The 25333-nt window shown below is 42.6% G+C and overlaps 1 protein-coding gene across 3 annotated transcripts in view; it reads right to left on the minus strand.

Annotated features, from left to right (window-relative positions):
* Positions 1–396: 396 nt before the first annotated feature.
* The window catches only part of CCDC171 (coiled-coil domain containing 171), a 205401-nt gene continuing 180464 nt past the window's right edge, over positions 397–25333 (minus strand). For all 3 annotated transcript variants that reach the window (XM_081176165.1, XM_081176166.1, XM_081176164.1), the window contains one exon: positions 397–686. In XM_081176165.1, the coding sequence (XP_081032291.1) occupies positions 471–686 (216 nt within the window). In that variant the 3' untranslated portion in view covers positions 397–470. The remainder of the gene's footprint in view (positions 687–25333) is intronic.

Genomic DNA, 25333 nt, shown 5'->3' on the forward strand with positions numbered 1-25333 from the left:
ATGAAATGACAGGAATCATTGGCATACATTTCAAATAGCTCTCTCAATCCTATTAAAGTATTGCAGCCCTGTTTTAAAATAGACAAGTATGAAACAACTTTGATAGATAGAGACTAAAATGGCTTATTGATTTCTTTTTTAAAAAAAGTCAGAGGAAAATTACCCAAAATGTGTCATTCTTTAACATTTAAAAATATATTACATAAAAATGAGCTACTACCGTGATAAATAAAACTTTTCATTATATATATATATATATATATTAACAAACTCTTTTTCAGTATGCTGGGAGCGCAGGAACATAGGAACAACCCGTGAAACCCCCGCAATGAATAATGCAAAATTAATGCCACGGAAATGCATAGAGAAATAAGTGCAATTCGAAGGCTCAAAACGTCCAAATAAGCGAGGGTTTTTAATTAGTTACACACATGTATTTATATATAGCTGCTTACAAAAAATATCAGATCTTAACATCCATTTTGCATTGCTCGTTTGGTGGTGGGTATGAAATTCAGGGTTGAGGAATATGAGGAAATCTGAGAATTAGGTCTGTTGTGTACCAAGGCAAAAGATGGATCATAATCTGACTCTGCCTTGAGTGGCAAAAAGTCTGGGATGCAATTCTGGTCCAGCTGGGTTAAGGATCTTGAAGACCTAGGGATGGTTAAAGTGTTTTGCGGCTCCTGTAAGGCAAAAAGAAAGGGGGGGGGAATCATAAATAAAATACATACACATTAGCCATAGGCCAATTAAGAAACAGTATGCTCAAATTCTATGGCATATTAGTACAACCCAATGCACAGTTTAAAGCGGTTTTAAGCCCCATTAATTTCAACAAGCACACTATGATTATCTATGGATTGCAAGTTAACAATAATTTTTGAAAACATTATTTGTTTCGCCTAATATTTCGACTACCCTTATTTTCACATTTGAATGCTCTAGTAAAGGTTTTGATTCTCTCATTCCTGTATCTCTGCTGCACTGCTATCATTAAGACTGAAAATTGCTAAATTGCCACAATCAGCTACAAATCCGAACAAGTGGTTTTTCGCACTGTACAGTAAAGTCTAGAGTAGTTTTTTCACTTCATTTCTTTTTTTTATAAAAAAATATTGTTTGATAATGCTGAATTGTGCTTGCCCCTGACCTTTCCCAGTTTAAATTTTTGTCTCATTCTCTGTCTGGAATAAACTAAACATGGTCAGCAACTACATTCCATCCAAATAGGATACAGTCCTGAAGGAATATTAGCTTGCTCATGTTCATTAACATCTACAAAATTTTAGCTACATTTTGCATTGATCAGAGCAAATGAAGCAGATAAAGTATTCGGGTACCATAATCCTACACATTTCTTACTCAGAACTACGTCCCATCGACTTAATCCTAGGTAAGAGAGCAAAGAGGTGCAGTTTGAATCAGTTGGAAGAATGTATAGGAAGAATGAGTACTTTTAGAACAAGTATCACATACAACCACCGCCAAAACTAGCAAACACAACTGTATCTAAAATTCGATCTGCACTCCCTCAATAAGGGAATGGCAAATAAGATTTTGTGAATATATAGAATCAGCAAGACTTACAGCAGTGGTAAGAGGCCAATCCGACCAAAAACTGATAGAGGAGGGGACTTGCGTGAAGGAATACATCAAAAAACATTGTTCTGGTATTAATATATCAATATGCAATGAATGAAACTTATAGAGTAAAAAACTAATAATAAATGGGCATAAGATGAGATAGTCAAAAATAATATTGACAACACAGCGAAAAGAAGAAAAGAAACAAAGGAAGCCACATATAGGTGGAGGGAAGTCAAAATTTATGTATGTTTAGTTTGCATATTTGTTTTCTTTTTTGTAATCTAAGTTGAGAGGTGTATGTATCTATGTATAATAAGTTTGTTTGGTGTTCTGGTTTGTAAGTATTGTATTCATCAATAAAAGTTTTTTAAAAAATCGATCTGCATTAGGGACATGTGCTACTTTAACCAACGGCATCAAAATGCCATGGAATGCATTCGGTGAATTGTATGAGCACCAAAATACAGGCTGCAGTAATGAAGTGGAAGGGAATATTTGGAATTTTGCTACTGTGCGCATCGGGTTTTTGAGCGCTTCCCCCTCCCATTCCCATTACTGCTACTGGGGAGAAGAAGGAGGAAAAATCAATGGGCTGCATCTAACACCTAGTTCAGCAATTTCCTTTGATGTTGGCTCTTTGATTTCCTGATACAACACAAGCTATCTTGTAGCAGGCTGGAAAGGCGGACCTTTAAGAACCACCAGTATGGTTGCAAGTTCAAATGGTTACCCCAAAGAGATATTTAAAAAGCAGTTGTACACTCAATTCTACAAAGGATTTTGGATTGTGAAGTTTGAGTTAGACAGAAATTAAACTTGCAATCTTTGCTGCGAGTATATTTTGGTCCTACTGCACACAGGATATTGTAGCCAAGTTAAAATCGATATGTTTATTGCAATGGCAACAGTGACTTCACATATTTGAACATCTGTTATTGTAATTAGCAAGTTTTAATTATCTAAATGTTTATACAGGATGCTGCAGAAGGATGCAAAATTTGGATTTCCTGGTTTACTCCAAAGAGAGAAATTCTGGTGCTATGTGAAAATGTGCTTTGTTTTAAAATTCCTCTCCCAAAACCAAGGACAATTTGTCATTTTAAATAGGTGCAGTCAATAGGTAAAGGACAGGTTGTTTTGCATATTTGTCAGTCTCATTTTCCGCATGAACTCGCTTATCACTCTGGTTAGAAATCATAATCATTTCTCACATTTTATTTCCCTCAAAACTCAGCCGATTCTTTTTTTAAAAAATAAAACAACCTCAAAATCCCAAGCAAGGGGGTAGAAATCAGGTTCCCTCAGAGAGTTGCACACAAAAAGTATGAAACTTAATGATTGGCAGCTAGTCAATAGACTGTTACAGGAAAAGGCTTCAATGTTTGGCGGTGGTGGAAGGAGGGGAGGCTGGTCTGCTTCAGTTCTCAGGCCCAGGCTGCACCTCCTAGGAAACTGAGGTAGAATAACATCCAACAAATGGAATGGAAATCTGATTGCTCCTGTAGCCTTGACAGATGGAGGAAAAGCTTTCGCTGCTATTCATACAAACTGTTTTGATCCAGAACTGCTGTATGCATTTAAAACAAATGAAGAAAACACACACATAGCCCTGAAAGTATAACTTACATTGGAATAACTCAAAATAATATAGGTTTTAGGGTTGTTGTTTTTTTACTATAACCATGTGTCTATGTGCATCAGATTGTGTTTTTTCTCTCAATATCATTACTCTCTATCCCTTAGTTGGCAACATTACGAGTCTCTGTAACATGAGCACCAACAGATCATTTGAACCGGAAACGTGTGCCTATGTGCATATTCGCTGAGACGACTGTATTTACTGATGGGTTCTGTCCAAGAGGGTGGCTCCATGTTGCAGCACCTTAGAGGCTAGAGATGCTATGCAAGTTTGCCCTAGCCTGGCTAAAAAAAGAACTTCGGGGGGGGGTCTTAAAAGGTTGCCTCAAAAGAATGCCCCCCTCCACATCCTACTACAGCTCAGATCAATATTTGGGCAGGAGAAGGGTTCTTGGTTTCCCTCTGCTCATTTCAGCCAGCCCCCAAGGCACCGTCTTTTTTACTTATCTGTATACAGCAATACAGTGGTACCCAGTTTTTAAGGATTCAACAACTATCTTGTAGGTAGAGAACCAACATCCCCCAAGGTCAAGTTTGTACTGTGATCAGTAAAATGGGGTGTCTGCAGTTTCTTCACAGACTGCTCTGCTACCACCTTGTTTTCCCATCCAGATTTAGGATGAGCTCTGATGGCCTTAAAAAGATAAAGGTAAAGGACCCCTGACAGTTAAGTCCAGTCGCGGACGACTCTGGGGTTGCAGCGCTCATCTCGCTTTACTGGCCAAGGGAGCTGGCGTACAGCTTCCGGTTCATGTGGCCAGCATGACTATGCCGCTTCTGGTGAACCAGAGCAGTGCACGGAAACGCTGTTTACCTTCCCGCCCGAGCAGTACCTATTTATCTACTTGCACTTTAACATGCTTTTGAACTGCTAGGTTGGCAGGAGCTGGGACAGAGCAACGGGAACTCACCCCGTCGCAGGGATTCAAACTGCCGACCTTCCGATCGGCAAGCGTTTCCGTGCGCTCTGGTTTCTGTCACTGTGTCCCATTGCACCAGAAGCGGTTTAGTCCTGCTGGCCACATGACCCAGAAGGCTGTCTGTGGACAAACACCAGCTCCCTTGGCCTGAAAGTGAGATGAGCGCTGCAACTCCATAGTCGCCTTTGACTGGACTTAACCACCCAGGGGTCCTTTACCTTTACCTTGGATCCCTCAACTGTTGGCCAGGTAGACAACTCTACATTGGGGACAATATATATTGCAATCCAGAACAGCAGAGCTGCTTCTCAGGATCTTACGGGAGATGGACCCTGGGCTCTTGCAGACAAGCAGAAAGACAACTCCATGGCTCTCTCTTGCAGAACGATGACTATATGCTCTTGAGCATCCCCCAAGTTTTTATGCAACGTGCTGCCATTATCATTTCATAGCACAACGCTCGGCGCTTTATGCGGCTCTAAACATGGAGACGGAAAAACTGCCGACTCTGTTTTCCTCTTTCCTTTTTACACTTTCTATTTGAATCTTGCGGGCCAAGCCTTTTGCTTGTGTTACTGGCCATATTTCTGGGTGCCCATTTTACGGGTGAATGGAAGCTTGGCTCTAAATCCAAGCAAGCGGCCTTCTAATGTCCGTACCTCCCCACAGCTAGTTTTACAGGTGGCTGTTTTTCCCACTGTTACCTCCGCTTCAATCGGTGGAGGCTGGGAGGGGATCAATTAAAAGGAAATAAAAAGGGACGAGGTTGTATTGACTAGCAACAGCTCGCTCGCTCAGCCTTTGCAACAGGCTGGAAGGACCTGTACAGAAAAAAAGTTCTCCTGCGATGGACAAAAAGCACCGATTAGCCAAACCGTTTTAATTGCCCAATTCAGGAACCCCTTCGCAAGAGATGTGCATCTATCTGCTGAATTTCCAGCAGTCTAATTTTTTTGTCAGAGACCTGGAGCCTGATGCAGATCTGTGCTCTGGCAGAAAGAGGAAAGGGGATGCGGGGGGAGAAGAGGGGGGGGGAGACTATATTTACATTCACTTTGCCAAACATTAGCATCTTTTTGTCCAATCATTTGAATTCAGAAGGGTTAGGAGAAAACAGCTTAGAGAACAAGGGTTGACACATACAGTGTGAAATCTTAAGGTGCTTGAATGCAATGAGGGAGAAAGTGAGCCCGAACCACATTTCAGCTCCCTAACTGCGCTGCAGCCCGCGTGAACTTTGTGACAGGTCTCTGTCTCTCAGCCACACTTGAGTAGCTTCTGCTGACATTCAGCTGTCAGCCAGCATCCCTTTACCATGCCCCTAACATGCTCTACAGCTTCACCCAATTAACTTGCTTTCACTTGACATTGCAGCAAAAAGCTTCATAATAGGTGGTCAAGGTGCACGGTGCCTGCCTGCCCTCTTAACTGCTCACGCACAGCAAGATGCTTAACTACTTTCCTTCAGTTTGCTCCGAAGTGGTGCGACTGTGATTTAGTCATCCCATTTACTAAACCAGGAAGAGAAAGCTGGGATTCAGCAAAGCCACATTTCTCATTGTATTTTAAATCATGCTTTAAAAATGAAACAAAACAAAACAAAACCAAAGGACCGAAATTTGACCATCAAAATAATTTGATTTTAAAAATATACATTTGATTTTTATATATGAAATCCTTGCATTTCTATTAGCAACAGAAATGCAGGGAGTGTGGGGCATCAAAATTATTATTTCAAACAATAGCCTTTTATGATACAGAAGGATATGGCTAAGGCACAATTAAAGTGTCTTTATGATTCAGCATTCTCACACCAGAAAAATCATTAGACATTTAGATGATTAACTCTATTACATACTCTGTTGAACAGCTGGCAGTATGTTAAGTAAAATAGTGAGCAACCCCTTAAAAAGGCATATCAAAGAAAGTAAATGGATTGTAAATCTTTTAAGGGCATCCGGGAAAGATTTAAGATTCAGCTGCACCTATTTTAACCCCAGATCATTGGTGAGATTTATTCCCCGCTTTTCTTCTTCTTCATGATTTAGGTAAATCTCCAGTTTATATTAGGGTTATCCAAGAGCACAAGTGTCATCTCATACTCTAAGGAAGTTGCGGTGTGCTATGAATAGAAGCCTACTGATCAATATGCTATGGAAGAAATTTAAAGAGAGACCCTATATCTGTGGCAGTATGCGGACAATGATCTATTGAACTGAAGGATAAACTCATTGAGACATTAAAAACAAATGTCTTGTTTAAAAATGCATTTTAAGTGTTCCAGGATTGTCTTGTGAGAAAAGGGTCCCCTGCACAACAAATTCTCATAACCACCATTGTTTGTGACCCAGCTAATCAAAATGGTGGCATAACCCTTGCTGGCTTTGAAAATGGATCTCTTCATATGCTATATTGGAGGTCAACGTTGTCCATCTCAAAGAGTTTTCTGCTGAAAAGCGTTTGTGAGGGAGTAGAGAGGGGGTGTGCAATGTCCCCTGCTTTGGAGGGAAAGTCACCAGTGGGGAGAAAGGTTTGGTACCACAAACCGTGATTCACAGCTCGTTTACTTCTGAATACTTTCGTTCAATGAAGCTGTTCCACTGTAAGTGGGCTGTAGGTTAGAGACAGGTTCAAAACATCTTTCTGCCAGTGTTGTGAGATTACAAGCTGTACGTGTTATCATGCCATGCACTCTCAAGAGAGCAAAATTCCCTTTCCTAGCTCAAACTACCCATGTTTAGCACTGATTTCGTATCAGAACTACGCCGTCTTGTAAAAAAACAGCCCCCTCTGGGGGAAAAGAACAATGCTAGTCACATTGTGCCCTTGATAAACCGCTGTTGTATGTAGATAACACTTCTTGATGTGACGGCAATGTGACATTTGCAAAAGAGCATCCCACTGGGATTTCAGAAACTCTTCAGAATTGCTGTTCAAACACCGTGTGCATTATCCAAATTCAACATGCCTGAGGTTCACTCATTTAAAAAATAATAATACAAAAATATGGGCCATGCATTTTGTTGGATTAAAACAAACAAACAAAGCAGCTAGCTTTAAAAAAAAATAAATCTGAGAAGGTGCTACATTGCGTAAATGTATCCTTTATAAAAGCAATAAAATCAGCAAATAGCTTTATGAGGAAATCCAAAAATGTTGCTCTGTATGAAATAATTTGAAGGAACTGCCTGACGGCAAGAAATCTAATCCAAAATTCTAGTACCAGGTGGGGAAGACGCTAGAATTTCTAACTCAATGAAGTACACTTGAGTATCCTCATAAAAGTTAGCTGCTTTTAAAATACCTTTCGATCTGACTTAGATTTTACACACAGAGAGTTTTTGGTTTGGTGCAGCAGTACTGACCTTTGCTTCTCCTCTTGCTCCTGGTGCAAGCAGTTTATGAGCAATACCAATCACTTGTGAGTTTTATAGAATCAGAAATTAAACAGAAAAGTGAATTTATTTTGAAAAGGCATTGCAATGAGAGAGGGAGGGAGGACCCTTAATTGTTATATGAATAACTAGGAGGGGGGAAAGGGTCATACTCTAGGCTCAATTTCAGTTGATGTCTAACAGGCATGCAAGCTTCAAATTATGCTAACTGGGCAAGAAATCAAGCTTATCAGTTATAAACAATTTGAGTGTGGCTGGGCTAGGGTTACAGTTTCTATTGTTTCTGGCCTCATTCATATATACAGTTATACTTCTGGCTGCACCTAAATAAAAACCTAATAATTCAAGGGGGGGGAAACTATGTATATACACCAATCAGCCGTGGATTGGTACTGACACTGGAAAATCACTTTTCCCCAAAACGGCCAAACAAGCCGAGAGTCACTAAGCAAACGAAAATCAATATTTTCCACATACCAATTGCATCCTAAGGGAATGAACGTTCTAAAAAGGAATTGTCCCCACCCACTCCCACCTTTTATATGAATGTAAAATCTGTATACAAGAGAGAAAGAGAGAGAGAAAAGAATGTGAGCAAAAGGCTCTGCGGAATGATGCAAATGCAGAGGAAGACAAAGAGATATAGGCATTTATAATGTGGTTTTCTTCCAAGTACCTTGTGGTCTCTTATGTGGTTCTTAGCTTCCCTTCCTTGCACCAACCTTGTAGGTCAGACCAAGAGACGGTGACCAAGCTCATAGGCAGGTGTGGCTTTCCACCATGCCAACCTATGATTGCCTTCCAGCTGGGAAGCTGCTTCTGGATCAGGTGAAGCTAGCTGGGGAGTCATAGTCAATAGCAGAACCTGCTTCTTAATTCAGATTCACTTGTCCCTTGAACACACAGATGGGTTTAAAGGTCCAGCTTTGGAAATGCAGAGACCAGCTACATGTTATGTGCAAGACTGTCTCAAGGCAAATTTTTAAAATGCAGTATAAACACCAACAACTGGGAAACACTTGCCTGCGAGCGTTCCACTGTAAGCAGATGGAAATATCGGCAGGATTTTGATTTCACTTGCAGTGTAACAATTATCATGGGAAATGGGAAACACTTTCCTGCGAGCGCTCCAATTGGAGAACAGCCTTTACCAAAGGTGTCATGGGCTTTGAAGACACTCGAACTCAGGATGCAAGGGAGAAACGTGCTAAGAGGAAGGCCCTAGTGTTGTTATACCCATTTTGCTGCAGAAAAATTGAGGTTGAGTAGTGTATGACAACCGTCAAGTATAGTCCAATGTTGCTAGCCTTGTGTGCTGGTGTTTTTTCAGGAAATGCAGCAGGGGTTGAGAACCTGTGGCCCTCTAGAAGTTGTTGGATTCCACCTACCAGGGGTGCCAACTTGAATAAAACATGAGGGGGCAGGTAAGCCCCGTTTCGCATAATCAATCGCATATTGCGGCACACACACACTATTTGAATGGCAGTATCCATCAACTTTGGGAGGACCTGGTCCCCTCAAATATTTTATTAGGGAGCTGAAGGGACCTTGGCCCCTAGGAGTTGGCTCCTATGTCCCCTATCATCAACTGCAGCCACATGGCCAATAGCTGTGCACGATTGGGGTTGTAGACCAGCAACATCTGGTTCTACAGAATCAAAATCGGGTTCTACAGAATTTTCTTGGTATTTTGGAACAGGTTTACACTATAGGTCAACATTTCTGGCCTTTGAGAAGCAGTATGGTTTCGAAAACTTTCTTCAAATGAGTTCCACACAAAACCAGGAAACGGGAACATTAAGAAAAAGTACAATTGCTGATTGTAAGAATGGTGATCCAAATGTACAAGCTCAATAAAGCAAACATGAAGATGTTACTGCCAGTTCAACAGTCCTGAAACTTGTCAGCAACCAAAGGACCAAAACGGTTGTCTAATAATAGAATATTAAACTTTTGTACCCTTTGAACTTCCTGTCTTCTGCATCACACCCTCACAGACATTTCCAAGTATTTTCATATTATTCCACTTGGATTTCCAGCACAAAACAATGGCTCAGTTGAGAAACATAAAGCATACACCCTAATACTTAATAGCAAAGTCGTCTTATGCATACTGTAGAAGCCAGAACCTCTTCAACTACAAAAATGCTTCAGCGATAGCATAAACTTTCCAACAGAGCCATGAAATAGTCTTCTCTAGAGGATTTCAAGAGGAGTTTGTGAAAGCTATCGGAGATAATTTACTGGTGGCCCTCCAGATGTTGTTAGACTTCAACTCCCATAATCCCTCACTATTGACCAAATACTTTTATAATACAAAAATAATTTTATAAGTTGTGTGTACTTGTTTCCCAATTTGACCCTTTTGCATGGTTTGTGGTATTTTAAGCACTTTGTGGTATTTTGAGCACTGTGACTTGCCATTATTTTTATTGATTTGTAATTCCTTACTGTAATTGGTAAGTGTAAACTGTTTAACTATTATTTGCTGATATTTAATTCTACTGTTTACTATTACAGTTTAATGGATTGTTGAATATTGCTTTATTTGATACAACTTGTTTATTTTAAAGTTGTTGTGGCTTTTATTATTGGATCAGATTGTTATTGTGTGTGTGATCTTGGTCGTCTATTTTGTTGTCTTCGGTTGTAAACTGCCTTGTGTGTAGTAATATAGAAAGGTAGTATACAAATTAAAAGTCGAATGAAATGCCCGGGGGCTTTTAGGAGTTGGAGTCCGACAACACTTGGAAGGCCACCAGCTCCCCATCTCTGTTGCAGGCTATGCTGTTTTAGGGCTTGAAGGCTAAACTAAATAGCTGCTCTTCAAATAGCAAGCATGACAATGGGGTCACACCTTGTCCCAAGGTAGGTTGCCAGAGTGACGACACCACCACTATTTTCTTCGTTTCTTTGAAGTTTGTACAGTGGTACCTCGAGTTACATACGCTTCAGGTTACACACTCCTTGAAGCCAGAAATACTGCTTCAGGTTAAGAACTTTGCTTCAGGATAAGAACAGAAATTGGGCTCCGGCGGTGCGGCGGCAGCAGGAGGCCCCATTAGCTAAAGTGGTGCTTCAGGTTAAGAACAGTTTCAGGTTAAGTACGGACCTCTGGAACGAATTAAGTACTTAACCCGAGGTACCACTGTATAAGAGAAAGGATAGGGCGAGGAAAAACAAAAGGGGAACGGCTTGATAGATTATAAAACGTGGGTCCCATGTGGTCACTTGGGATTAAAAGTCCTCAGTCTGAAATGAGTGTGTAATCTATTGAGAGTCATAGGTTCCATGGTTATCACCAGCATCTGTGATGAATACCAGATTTTATCAGGAGCTGGAGCAGGTGAAGTGTGCATCACTTCTTGTTCATTTATGCCAAAAGTGCTTGCGTGAGCAGCATAACACCTGAGGTGCTCAGGAAAGACCAGCAACACTCGGTTTTTAGCAGAAATGAGCCAGAGACTGGACCATCTGAACTCAGTTGTAGGCAATTTTTACAGCAAAGGGTGGGTCCCCACTACCATCAGATCAAACGTGAGTTTGCTAATATGTTCAAAGAGCATTTGCATGCCCAGAACATGCACACACACACACACACAGAGAGAGAGAGAGAGAGAGAGAGAGAGAGAGAGAGAGAGAGAGAGAGATGAATGCCGGACTTAGGTACATTCATACTCTGCAAAAACTCTTCTGACATTAATGAAAAGGTGAAACGGAGCCACAGTGGAAGTTCAAGGATCTGTCTTTTGCTGCAACACATAAAGTGGCCCTCACACATTTCTGCAGTGACCCAGAAACAGAAGTCTGGCGAAATGGGGAGTGCTTGGCTATGTTCTGTATGTTCTGACTTTATTGAGACATAGAAAAAGGAGGAAAGAGTCAAGGTAGCATTAGCATGGATAGGTCATTTGGATTACCTCAATTCAGGTGTCATCTGAGTACATGAACCAGAGTCTTTTGGCAGCCTAACTAGGCTTTAACTTCTTACAAAAATGTCTCCGTTGATTCATAACCCCAGAACAAATTTTACTTTCTTTTGTGTTTAACCCACGGTTTAGCGCTGGATAATGGATGCTTCTAGCCCTCTATCTTGAAATAGCTTCTTCAAAAGGAAGGAGGAAATGCCGAAGTAAAAGTCCTTGACACCAGAAAGAAGTAAATTTATCTACCTTTGTACAGAATAGTCTTTTCTTCAGCAAAGCCAGCTCAATTATGTTCTCGGCTCTATTCTTTCTTAAAAACTTTCTACTCGGGGTTAAACATCCTGATCCAGTTTTCAACACAACAGCTTTCCCGCTTCTTACAAGCTTTTCATTCCCACTGCAACCTAGACAGTATTGTCGGATCTTTGTATCGTGGCGTGTCAGACACTGTCACTTGGCAGACAAATGGGGACAGAGGCAGATTGGGAAAAGGCAGGTACAATGGACAGAGCAAAGAGCACAGAAAACTAAGACACCTGCTTACTTGCCTGCGAATTGTGCAACTACTGTAAAGAAACATGGTGACGTAATTCTGTTCTATTCTATTGTGGTAAAATCGAAAGAAAAATTATGTCCAGGAAGAAAACCTCAAATCACTTTTGTCTGGTTTTTTACATGCAATATATTATCTGACTAAAGCTAGATATCTGAGTTAATTTTCAATAAGCAAGTTCCTCTTAGTTCCATCGGCAAAATACAGCACGACCCACAAAATGCTAGGGACTTTGCCGTGGGATAGAATAGTAGTTGATGACCAGAGTGTACCCAATGCTAGCTGCTGAGATACGAAATAGTATGCTGACACTGTGCAGGAAGAGGATCACTGTACAAACCGATTTTCTAATAATAATAATAATAATAATAATAATAATAATAATAATAATAATAATAATAAATGTATTTATATACCGCCCAACTGACTGGGTTACCCCCTGACACACGCAATCAAAACTCACTGCAGACAAGCAACCTTGCCCTGGGCCCCCCAACCACTCTCACTACCAATGAAAACCAATAAATGAATAGAAAGAAAAGCTACCCAAGTTTGTTGTTGTTGTTTAGTCATGTCCGACTCTTCGTGACCCCATGGACCAGAGCACGCCAGGCACTCCTGTCTTCCACTGCCTCCTGCAGTTTGGTCAAACTCATGCTGGTAGCTTCGAGAACACTGTCCAACCATCTCATCCTCTGTCGTCCCCTTCTCCTTGTGCCCTCCATCTTTCCCAACATCAGGGTCTTTTCCAGGGAGTCTTCTCTTCTCATGAGGTGGCCAAAGTATTGGAGCCTCAGCTTTAGGATCTGTCCTTCCAGTGAGCACTCAGGCTTAATTTCCTTCAGAACAGATAGGTTTGATCTTCTTGCAGTCCATGGGACTCTCAAAAGCATCAATTCTTCGGCAATCAGCCTTCTTTATGGTGCAGCTCTCACTTCCATACATCACTACTGGGAAAACCATAGCTTTGACTATACAGACCTTTGTCGGCAAGGTGATGTCTCTGCTTTTTAAGATGCGGTCTAGGTTTGTCATCGCTTTTCTCCCAAGAAGCAGGTGTCTTTTAATTTTGTGACTGCTGTCACCATCTGCAGTGGTCATGGAGCCCAAGAAAGTAAAATCTCTCACTGCCTCCATTTCTTCCCCTTCTATTTGCCAGGAGTTGATGGGACCAGTGGCCATGATCTTAGGGGTTTTTTTTATGTTGCATACACCAAGCAAAAGAATGCACCACCCCCCTTCTTTCCTCTCTCTTCTCCCCCACCCTTATACTATGTACAACATTGATGTCTCACATTGAATGTAACTGATCAGTAGGAAAGACTCCACGAGCTGAAAATAGAGACAACTCATGTGCTTTTGTAACCCAAGATCTTTAATTTAAAAAAAAAAATTTTTTAAGAAAGAAAAGACCTGTTCTTCTGCTGCCACTCTCCGGATGGGGGACACAGAGAAGGGCCTCGGGTGACAAGCACAAGGTCCGGGTTGGTTTGTATGGGGGAAAGGAGGTCCTTAAGGTATTGAGGTCCTGAGACATGCAAGGCTTTATAGATCAACACCAGCATTTTGAATTGGGCCCAGAAACTAATCAGCAGCCAGTGCAATTGTGCCAGGACTAGTGTAGGACTCTTGGCTTTCTGATGTTCAGTTATAAGTGCCAACATGGCATTATTAATATGCCAACAGAACAACAAGTTGGAAGAGGCGTTCATCATACACCAGTTAAGGTTTACAAGCAATACTTATTTGCTGTTTACTTACAAAGCCCATGACCACCTGCAGAGGCTTTGTGACCCGCAGGTTGGGGGGGAAACACTGCAACAATCTTCAGTGATTCCATTTCACACTCATCTTCCAGTTCTGAGTGTTTACACCTTACGTTAAAAACCTGGGATGGACTGGGGCTTACTGCTGGTGTATGGACAACCCTTCGGACTAACAGTCTACCAACCTGAACTGAGAGAAGTGGTCTCAGATTTGGCTCAGCAAGAAAACAGTGATATCTACTTCCATTAGCACAAAAGTCTGCCCTTTGGCAACCTTCTTTTTAAGAACATTCACCAGGAAGTCATTTCGCTTTGTAGTGGGATTTGGGGTTGAGTGCTAGAGCCAGAATAGGGATTCTGTTGGGTGTATTACAGAGCTCAGTGGCAGGGCACACGCAGAAAGTCACAGGTTTGGCCTTTGACATCTTCAGTTAGACAGACCGTGTAGCAGGTGATGTGAAAGAAAGCTCTGTGTGCCAGAAGAGAAAATACTGAGCTACATGGACAAATAAAGTCTACCCTGGTATAGGGTAGCTTTCTGTGTTTCTAGGATGAGGACCCTGGGCTTTCTGTTATGGGGGAAGCTCAATAAATATGCTGAAATTGTCTTGTCCAGGGCTGTTCAGTTCTTTGTGGATGCTAACTATGGAGCCTAGCATATGGGGTGGGTTGCAGTCATAGAATCATAGAATCATAGAGTTGGAAGGGACCCAATGGGTCATCTAGTCAAACCCCTTTGCAATGCAGGAATCTCAGCTAAAGCATCCATGACAGATGGCCATCTAACTTCTTAAAAACCTCCAAGGAAGGAGAGTTCACAACCTCCCAAGGGAGACTGTTCCACTGTCAAACAGCTCTTGCTGCCAGAAACTTCTTCCTGATGTTGAGTCAGAATCGCCTTCCTTGTAATTTGAAGCCATTGGTTTGAGTCCTACTCCTCAGAGCAGGAGAAAACAAGCTTGTTCCCTCTTCCATGTGACGGCCCTTGAGATATCTGAAGTTGGCTATCACATTTCCTCTCTTTTCCAGGCTAAACATATCTAGCTTCTTCAAGCGTTCCTCATAAGGCCCGTTTTCCAGACTCTTGATAATCTTGATCAGGGAACCTCAATAAATATGCTGGAGCTGTTTTGCCCAGAGCTGTTCAGGACTTTGTGGGTGCTTTGACAACCATGGAGGGTCTAGCATATGGAATGGGTTGCACTCTTGACTAGGCAAGAAAATGTGGGAGACGTTCCGTTGACTCCCTAGTAATGGTCAGGCCAGGTTATCTTAAGGTTCACCTGTATCTTCATATATGTACCCAGACCCTGAGATCTTCATCACAGTCCCTTCTTCATTTGCACTTGACCAGGTAAGGTGCAGTGGGCTGCTACAGAAGGATGACCATTTTGAGGATGGTGCCCTACTCTGGAATGTCGTCCCCAGAGAGGCTCACCTGGCATCTCATTTTATGCTTTTTCAGCTGGGAAGGACATTATCTCCCCTCATGCAGAGTTCAGTTAGTCCCACGGTTTACCTGGATACTGATGGCTGTAAAGCAGGAATGCTGGTATGCAAGTGGCAGAAAACAGTGCAATGCTCATCCTCTATCACTGATTTTATGGAGTGCGGTCCGGTGAAGTTCTTGGAGTGCCTTGGGACTTTTTCCAACATGGCAGGCAAGGCAATGTTTAAAAAAACCCTTGGAGGCATGTTGTGACATGTTTACTAAGCACCGTGAGAGTAAAATAACTCGCATCTGCAGCAACTTGGATATAACTGTTTTGACAGCTCGGCCTAAGGACATGTTTAGAGCACTGCCTCTTCCTATTTCATTAGATGACTTTCAGTTATTATGGCTTCAGGACATGGACAAGGAGAAGTCTGGCTTCCCAGCTGTTTGTTCAATCCTTGGCTTCTTGGCTCGTAACACCTAGCAGGATAGGACTGGATAGCTGGGTCCAGGAGACAGTGAATGTCTCCCAGTGAGAAAAAATGGTCCCGGCTGCCTTTGAAGGACATGGTGGCATGGCCTCCTTAGACTCAGAAGATTGCAATAACTATCAGTTAGCCACTGATACTCCCCTCTGGGATCATTGTGCTTCAGTGCTTTCATTCCTACCTGGAAGGACAGTACTAGGTGGTGGTGGTGGTGATGGAAGACAGTGGTATTTATGTTATGGGATGGAGATATTATCAGTATGCTGATGGCACAACTCTATTTTCTCTTGTCACCTAATTTGGGTGAGACAGCAGAAATGTTATTTTTTTGATACCTAAAGGGCTGGGTGAAAGCCAACATACCAGGGATGGGGAACCGAGGTAAATAACTATACTGCAAACAACTGTTGTAAATCTATATTGTCTTCCTCTTCTCTGGAAGGTTCAGGAGGAAGAGGGGGAGGCAGTCCCCACCATTTCTCTGCAGTCCAGTCCCTGACACCCCAGCCACTCTGGGCGGCTCCCAACAAAATACTAAAAACACAGTTAAACACCAACCATGCAAAACTTCCTTGGACAGATCTGCCTTCGGATGTCTTCTAAAAGTGAAATAGTTATTTATCTCCTTGACATCTGAAGGGAGGGCATTCCACAGGGTGGGTGCCACTGCCGAGAAGGCCCTCTGCCTTGTTCCCTGTAACTTCGCTTTTCGCAGTAAGGGAACCACCAGAAGACTCTCAGAGGTGGGCCTCAGTGTCTGGGCTGAATGATTGGGATGGAGCTGTGTTGGTCTGCTGTGTTGTTGTCTAGTCGTTTAGTCGTGTCCGTCTTCGTGACCCCATGGACCAGACCACACCAGGCACTCCTGTCTTCCACTGCCTCCCACAGTTTGGTCAAATTCATACTGGTAGCTTCGAGAACACTGTCCAACCATCTCGTCCTCTGTCGTCCCCTTCTCCTTGTGCCCTCCATCTTTCCCAACATCAGGGTCTTTTCCAGGGAGTCTTCTCTTCTCCTGAGGTGGCCAAAGTCTTGGAGCCTCAGCTTCAGGATCTGTCCTTCCAGTGAGCACTCAGGGCTGATTTCCTTAAGAATGGATAGGTCTGATCTTCTTGCATGGGACTCTCAAGAGTCTCCTCCTGCACCATAATTCAAAAGCATCAATTCTTCGGTGATCAGCCTTTTTATGATCAGACTTCTTTACACGAAAGCTCACACCAATAACAAACTTAGTTGGTCTCTAAGGTGCTACTGGAAGGAATTTTGTTTGTTTGTTTTGATGGGGATGGAGACACTCCTTCAGGTACATAGGGATGAGGTCGTTTAGGGCTTTAAAGGTCAGCACCTACACTTTGAATTATGCCCGGAAACCAACTGAAGGTTTAAAAGGAATACCAAACAAACAGTGATGGCAGAGACTTTTTCATTCAATTGGAAGAAATCCAGTTGTTTCTGGAAAGTACAGGTAATGAGCACCTGTCCAATTTCAACAGGGATGCTGTCAGGAATATAGCTATCTCCACCTTGAACTGTGGAGGGCCTTCCTTATATGTGAGTTCCAAAATCCTGAACCTGCCCCGCCAGGAGTTTGACAACCAGTTCAAATCCCATAAACAAGGTGTTATACGCTGAACACGGTTTTTCCTCCCCCCCCATCAAATACAATGCAACATGTTTTGAGACTGCTCAGAAATTGTGATCGGTCCAAATAATGTTATTAGGTTGCTCACAATGTAGATGGGAACAAAGCTTGCTGGTACTTAAAACAACTTTAGTTCTAGTCTTCTGTAAAGAATCTGTGGGAATGTACCAAATGTACTCAGCTTCCCTCTCCATATACGTTAAAATCCAAAATCAGTTAAGGCATCCTTTGTATTTTAGCATCCTTCATCTCACTGAGGTAATTTCAACAGATCTAGCTTGCTAAATATATCAACTCCCTGTATCATCTCAACAACAGAACTGGGTTCTTCTTCAAATATTACCACAAAATAAGTTTTACCACCTCAAATTTTCTCTCGCAAAAGTGAAGCTACATTGGGACATTTAAAATAAGGAAGCAGTATGTTACTCTAAACTTTACTTATCTGCAGGTGTAAATACATAAGTCTAATAATAAGAGTTCCCACTGAGAAAAGTGTTACTTATATTAAAATATTAAAACTATTTAATGAGCTTTCTCCCACTGCCCTCCAAAAAAGTAAGTTTAAGTGTGTGCCTTAACCTGCTTGAGGCAAAGGAAGTTTCAAACATATTGGATTTGAAACTGGCCATTATTTCCCATGTTGCAAAAATGGCAATTTTATTTCCCGACAGCAAATGAAACTGTCAGGAAAATTTAGATGCAATAAAACTGTGTGGTTAAACCAACATGCTGGATTTGGACTAAAACTGAATTAAAGGAATTAAAATTAAGTATTATGTCAGTCAAAGTTTATAAAAACTTTATTAAAATGGGGATATTTGGTGGGAAAACCTGGGAGTTTGGGCCTCGGCGAAGCCCAACAGGACCTGTCCATTTCATCTCTATCAATTGTGTCACATTTGGAATTTGCACAATGAAAAATATTTTGCATAAGTGTCTTGCTCCTGGCAACCTTTCCACCTTTATAAAAAGTTGTCAAGGCAGTGTGTGACTTTCGCGGTGCAGAGTTTGAGAATGGTGGCTTCAGTCCAAGGCTAGCTAATAACGGCTGACATGCGCTGGAACCTAGAGGCCTAAATCAACATTGTTTTCACAGCTGTAATTAAGCCACCTAATCAGAAGCACATTTTGACGGGACAGTTTCTGGAAGCCAGACATTATAATTTCTTATGCCTGGAGCGCAGTGGCTCATGAGAGGTCCTCATTTAATTTCAGTTTGTGTGTGAGTGTGTGTGTGTGTGTTTTAAAAGAGGCAGTAAAAAGAAAATACTATTTGGAGGGTGGTGGTGGGGGAGGTGGCGGGAAAGCAGGGCGCATCTGTTGAAATGAAGCAGGCCTATGTGTTCGTGTCTTGACCAACTTGCAACCCACCCTCCTCCAGCCGCGCGCCGAGTCCCCGTCTCTCGGGTGGCAGCTGTGCGCAGTGAGAATACGGACCTCTGCCAAGATCAACAGATGAGCTGGTCTGAACCGGCTCTCTGTGTGTTCCGATTGTAAATTGTGCTGGTGATGATTAGAGAACTCCGACACAGGATGTTGACTCTTAAAACTGTCCAGAGAAAATAAGTTTTGGGTTGCTTTCCTTCGAATTCGGTTAAAAAGGGGGGGGAGGGGAGGGGAAAGAAAAAGTAAACCCTTTTTGTGACTTGGTGCGCAGAGTCGAGTCTCTGGCTGTCAGATGATTCCTCTAACATGAATTCACACGAATCAAATAGCCGTGTTGTTTTTATAAAAAGATATAAGAGGCCCTCGCAACGTTCCCACAGCAAGACCCGTCATCTCGAAGTGTTTATAGAAGAGAACCGCTGCTGAGTGCACTTCTTTAAGAAGCAAACCCAAAGTGTTTTGCATGCGACACCACCTGCTAAAAGGGAGAGAGGTACCTGCAACTCCTTCAGTATCTAGAAGCTGGTTAGCACTTGTTATGACTTACCTATGCCCTGGTCACACTGAACTGTCATCTGGCCCATGCTCTGTGGAACTGCTGCAATGGGGAACTTTAAACATAAACTTTCAACCTCAGAGGCCATGGTAAGACTATCACTACGAAAGCCCTAGTCACTGGGGTCTGATTACGTTTAGTTCTGCATTTTAATTGCATATGGATTCTATTAACTCGCCCCTTTGCCTTATAGGCAACGTTTTAATCAAATTGCTACAATTTCCAAATATACTACGATAGCTTGACAAGGTAAAAGTTCACATGCCTAGCATACATGGAATAGCAAAAAACAACAACTTCATATTGAAGAGGAAATAATTTTTACAGACACACACACAAAGCAGGAAAATTTGTCAAATTATTCTGTTGCTGCTTGTGCTCATGAGGGCAGTAAAGGTAAAGGTAAAGGGACCCCTGACCGTTAGGTCCAGTCACGGACAACTCTGGGGTTGCGGCGCTCATCTCGCTTTATTGGCCGAGGGAGCCGGCGTACAGCTTCTGGGTCATGTGGCCAGCATGACTAAGCCGCTTCTGGCGAACCAGAGCAGTGCACGGAAATGCCGTTTACCTTCCCACCAGAGCAGTACCTATTTATCTACTTGCACTTTGACGTGCTTTTGAACTGCTAGGTTGGCAGGAGCAGGGACCGAGCAACAGGAGCTCACCCCGTCATGGGGATTCAAACCTCCGACCTTCTGATCGGCAAGTCCTAGGCTCTGTGGTTCAACCCACAGCGCCACCCATGTCCCCATGAGGGCAGTAGGGATGGGGAATTTTGATACTGTAGGCCAAACACCCACTGCCACTCTATCTAGCCCTCCAGATTCTGCCCCAAGCTGCCCTCCTCATTGGCCATGTGCCACACAGTCCCTGAGGGCTTCTGCCCAGTTGAAATAAGTCCTTCAACTGCAATACTTTTGCTTGCTTGCCTGGCTGGAAAGATGAGTGGGTGGAATTCAGCGACATGATAATACACTGGTACCTCTGGTTGCGAATGGGATACATTCCGGAGGCCCGTTCGCAACATGAAAAGCCCATAACCTGAAGCACTGTATCTGCGCAGGTGTGCGGCATGATTTAGCGCTTCTGCGCATGCGGCGAAACCTGGAAGTAACCCTTTCCGGTACTTCCGGGTCGCCGCGGGACGCAACCTGAAAAAACGTATCATGAAGCAAACATAACATGAGGTATGACTATACTACAGTTCCGCCAGCGCAAGCATTTCTGCTTGACAGATGGAATCATGGAATTGTAGAGTTGGAAGGGACCCGAGCGCCATCTAGTCCAACGCCCCGCAAAGCAGGAATCTCAGCTAAAACATCCATGACAGATGGCCATCCAACCTCTGCTTAAAAACCTCCAAGGAAGGAGACCGTTCCAATGTCAAACAGTTCTTACTGTCAGAAAGTTCTTCCTGATGTTGAGTTGGAATCTCCTTTCTCGTACAGTCGTACCTTGGTTATCAAACGCCTCAGTTGCCGAACAAATCAGTTCCCAAACGATCAAAACCCGGAAGTGAGTGTTCCGGTTTTTGAACATTTTTTTGGAAGCCGGATGTCCAATGCAGCTTCTGATTGGCTGCAGGAGCGTCCTGCAGCTAATCAGAAGCCATGCTTTGGTTTCTGAACGTTTTTCCATTCGACTTCCAAGGTGTGACTGTAATTGAAGCCATTGGTCTTGAGTCCTACACTCCAGAACAGGACTTTTAATAAGTCTTTGTAATTTTCTTCTTTTTATTTCAGCTTTGTGAAGCATCTGCCATTTAATCATATACGAAGTCACACTCCATACAGCAGTAGCAATTGCAAAAGTCGCCTCACTAGAGGGAAGGGAGCATTTCCCAGCACTTAGCATTGCAGTTCCTGGGAAAATGCAATGTCTCTATGACCAAAGAGCTGTGCAGAAGAGACGTGTCAGGAATCCGACAAAAAATGAGTAACACTTTCGTTGACTGTGCTCAAAACTATCTGGGAAGGCCCTCAGATCTATGATTCATAACAACATTGTTTTCCCCAAAACATTCTCAGACTGCCTGCCCAAAGGTCTCCTGAATTGTGTCATCTCTACCTAGCTCAGCTTGTGGCATTTCATCACAACGACACCTCATGGAAAACAAATGAAATAAATACCACACACAAAACCGCATAAAAGCATTAATGACACAGGCGGCGGTTAGATTGCGATATTAGTGGGGATTTGCATCCAAAAGCAACAACTCTTGATATTTCCAGTGGTGGGATGACAGCCCAGCTCTTTCTCCAGCTGTTATCTCACTTGCAACCATCTTCTCCTGAGGCTCATAATTCTTCCCCGCCCCCTTGATCTGAAGCTGTCCTCCTGACCCCGGAACATTCCCATCCCTTCTTCATGCATGCAATCCCCGTCTCCTCAGGTTGTCTCACTCCATCCTCCTCCTCCTCATTCTTTTTCGCCCGTTTCCCCTCTCTTTTGTGATACTATCTAGATTCCAAACGTTTGAGTAATTGCTGGGAATTCCTCCCAATATGCAATATAATTGCATAACTCTGCGGCCAGGTGGACATTTTTTCGTTCTTTGTGCACAAAAACTTCAGCATTCTAAACTAAAACCTCCTAACGTTTGCAGAAATAACTTTGTTTCCTAGTGCCTAACGATTGCAGAAATAACCTCGTTTCCCAGTGCCAACAACAGGATTTCCCTGCCCTCAAGCAAGGAATGGGAATAGCTGTTCCTCCTTTGGGATTGTGGGTGGCAATCATACTCTGGAGTGGTGGATTTGTCCACTATTTGGTTGCTGTTGTGTTTTGGGGTTGTTGCTGTTGTTTAGTTAACAGAAAGCAAAACATGCCTTCCGCAGAAGGACAAGCCTTGATGAATATGTGGACAATGTGCATATTTGTTCGAATGCCTCTAGGTATATCAACCATGATATAGCTTCAGCCATGCATAGCTCAGTTGGTTGAGCATGAGACTCCTGTTATTCCCCGCAGAGGACCTTAAGGTCCATGAATAATCATAGTTTAGAGGTCCCGGGCCCTAAGGAAGTCAGATTATCCTCCACCAGGGCCAGGGCCTTCTCAGTGATGGCTCTGACCTGGTAGAATGCTCTGTCCCATGAGACCAGGGCCCTGCAGGATTTAACTTCCTTCCGCAGGGCCAGTAAGACCTATTCCGCCTGGCTTTCAATTTGAATTTAACCTGATCTTTTATTCCCCTTCCTTTTATTCCCCCTCCCCTCTTTATGAAGATTACCGCTCTGGGATCCCACAGCTAATTCTCCCCTGGTCTCCTCACTGGCCCAAATAGGACTAATTTATCCAGCTAGCCCTGGTGATAATCTAATGCTTATTGGATGGATTTCCCCCCAAAAAAGATTTTTGAATTCTGAATCTATTGTTATTCATGTTTTATACTGTATTTTATGCTGTTTTTTGTTGCATCAATTAAGTGTTTTAAATCTGTTGTCAGCCACCCTGAGCCTGGTTTTCTGAACCGGGAAGGGCAGGGTATAAATAAACATTTATTTATTATTATTATTATTTATTAATCTCATGGCCATGGGTTTGAGCCCCAAGTTGGGCGAAAGATTCCTTCATTGCAGGGGGCTGGTCCCTCCCAACTCTACAATTCAAAGATTTGATGATTCCATGAAGTTCAAGTTTATTGTTTCTTTTCGACATGATCACAGGTATGGTTCTGAGCTGTGTGATGCAAACAAGAGTTGCCCAGACTCTTTCCTAAGCCAAACCTGGGAATATTTGCATAAGCAATCACGGAATTAAACAAGACCAACAGGGAACCAGGCAGAGAGGGTCTTCTTGGTGGTGGTGCCCTCCCTATGGAACGCCCTCCCATCAGATGTCAAGGAGATAAAGAACTACACAACTTTTAGAAGACTCCTGAAGGCAGCCTTGTTTAGGGAAGTTTTTAATGTTTGATGTTTTATTATGTTTTTATATTTTGCTGGAAGCTGCCCACAGTGGCTGGGGAAACCCAGCCAGATGGGTGGGGTGTGTATGTATGTATGTATGTATGTATAAATAAATAAATAAATGACAGATAGGCATAAACTAAAACAGTATCAGTTGAGATGAATGTTGCTAAACTAAGTGTTATATTCATCTCCTTTTAAGGATTTTGAGAGTCCTGCATTCTGAAAAAAATTGGGAGGCCATACAGGCTTAGACCTATTTAGTTATGTGCAAATTATCCATTGTGTATGCAAATATTACCCATTAATTAAGAATGATGGGTAATATAGCTGAGACGTTTTCTGTTTTGATAGGTTTTGCATTCCAAAACATGCAGCTGCAGTAATACAATGCTAACACTTTGTGTCTGTACATGGGACCTGGATAGTTTATAAAGCATGATTTCAGAGGCTTTTCGCTCCACTTCAAAAAGAGTTTGTTAGAATGAACTTTCCTCAAAGCTCTCTCTGGCCAGAGGAAAGCAGCTCCCTGTGTAGCAGGCTGCACTTGGCACGGCGCCCGCTCCCTTGTTCACAACTTAAGCACCAGTAGCAATCGCAACAAATATTCGGACGGAGACAAAAAGGAACATTTGAAAAAAGATGATGAGTTGAACATGTAAAAACCAAGCAAGATGCCCAAGATACGTAAAGAGTTTTAGGCCAGTTAAGACTCTGATCCTAAATTTTGCACGTGTGTTAATAATAATAATAATAATTTTTATTTATACCCCACCCTCACCGGCCAAAACCAGGCTCAGAGCTGCTAACATCGAATGTATAACACATTAACATAAAATCAGGCAATCAATTAAAATACATCCTAAAATCAGATCAGGATCAGAGTAAAATCCAATCAGATGTTGCCTGATGATGGCTTCCAAAAGCGCACAGATGCAACCCCACACCACACTTTCGCCCTAAAAAGCTAAAGAAGTAATGTATGAATCCATGGCCTGATAGCTAAACCGTGGCTTGTCTTAATGTCTGGACCCCAGGTCTGTCCGCAGAGTGTGGTTTGGTTCAGGGGTGAGACAAGCCACAGTCTTGAACCCGTAGTTGTTCTGCAAACATGTATTTGTTATTTCCCATCTCAACTGCTTCAATGGGAGAGAAAATAACTTTTGATCCACAGCCTCCCCCAAACTGCCCCCAACACATCACTTTCATATCCTAACATCCCTGAGGGACTAATGGGCAAACAAGTGATCTTGGTGGAAATGTCTTCTTCCACCCCAAGAAGGAGGCCTTGGGTGAGAGACCTTCTCCTCTACCTTCCCTGATCCACAAGGTCCGAGCGACCCTCATCTGCCCTTCCCACAAGGTAAGGATTGCTCCCTTTGTTAGCCTTAATTTATATGTGGGCAATAATGTTTCAGAGGTTAAATTAGACTTGAAATTGGATTAAATCTTGTAGTACGGGGTGGGGAAGAGAAACCCCATGTTTCATCGGCAAAGAATATGCTATGACTGAAAATATAGATGTCCATGGAGAATATTCACGTTTTAATTCACCAGTTTGGTTCGGAAAAAATAACTAACAATATTACCGTATTTTTCCATGTATAAGATGCCCCCATGTATAAGGCACCCCCTATTTTAGGTGACTAAATTTAAAGAAAATGAGGGGAGGTGGCCCAAAGTTGTTGAGCTTCTTTAGGGGGAATGCGCCATCACCCCAGAGGGACCACAAAGAAAGTTCATCACAAAGCACTGGTCCAATGTGGATTTCCCTCTTTGGAAACCTGCCTGGACTTCAGATATCACCTTATTTGTATCTGCCCATTCTTCTAGTCTCCCAAGAAGGAGCCTGGCATATAGTTTGGAGGCTACGTCTAACAAACTAATGGGTGTATAATTGGCAGGATTTTTCTTATCACACTTTTTATATATTGGGGCAATTATACTCAGCTTCCACCCTTCAGGTATGCGACCTGAGCTGTTAAGGTATGCAAAACAATTTTGCAAAAATGGGTGACCAGAAATCAGGTCCTATCTTATAGATCTCCATTGGGATCATGTCTTCTCCTGGAGCTTTATTAGCTGGTTGGCTTGCGATTAGCCTCTTAATCTGATTGGGCGTGA

Source organism: Podarcis bocagei (assembly GCF_964188305.1).
Source record: "Podarcis bocagei genome assembly, chromosome: 17".
Classification (NCBI taxonomy): domain Eukaryota; kingdom Metazoa; phylum Chordata; class Lepidosauria; order Squamata; family Lacertidae; genus Podarcis; species Podarcis bocagei.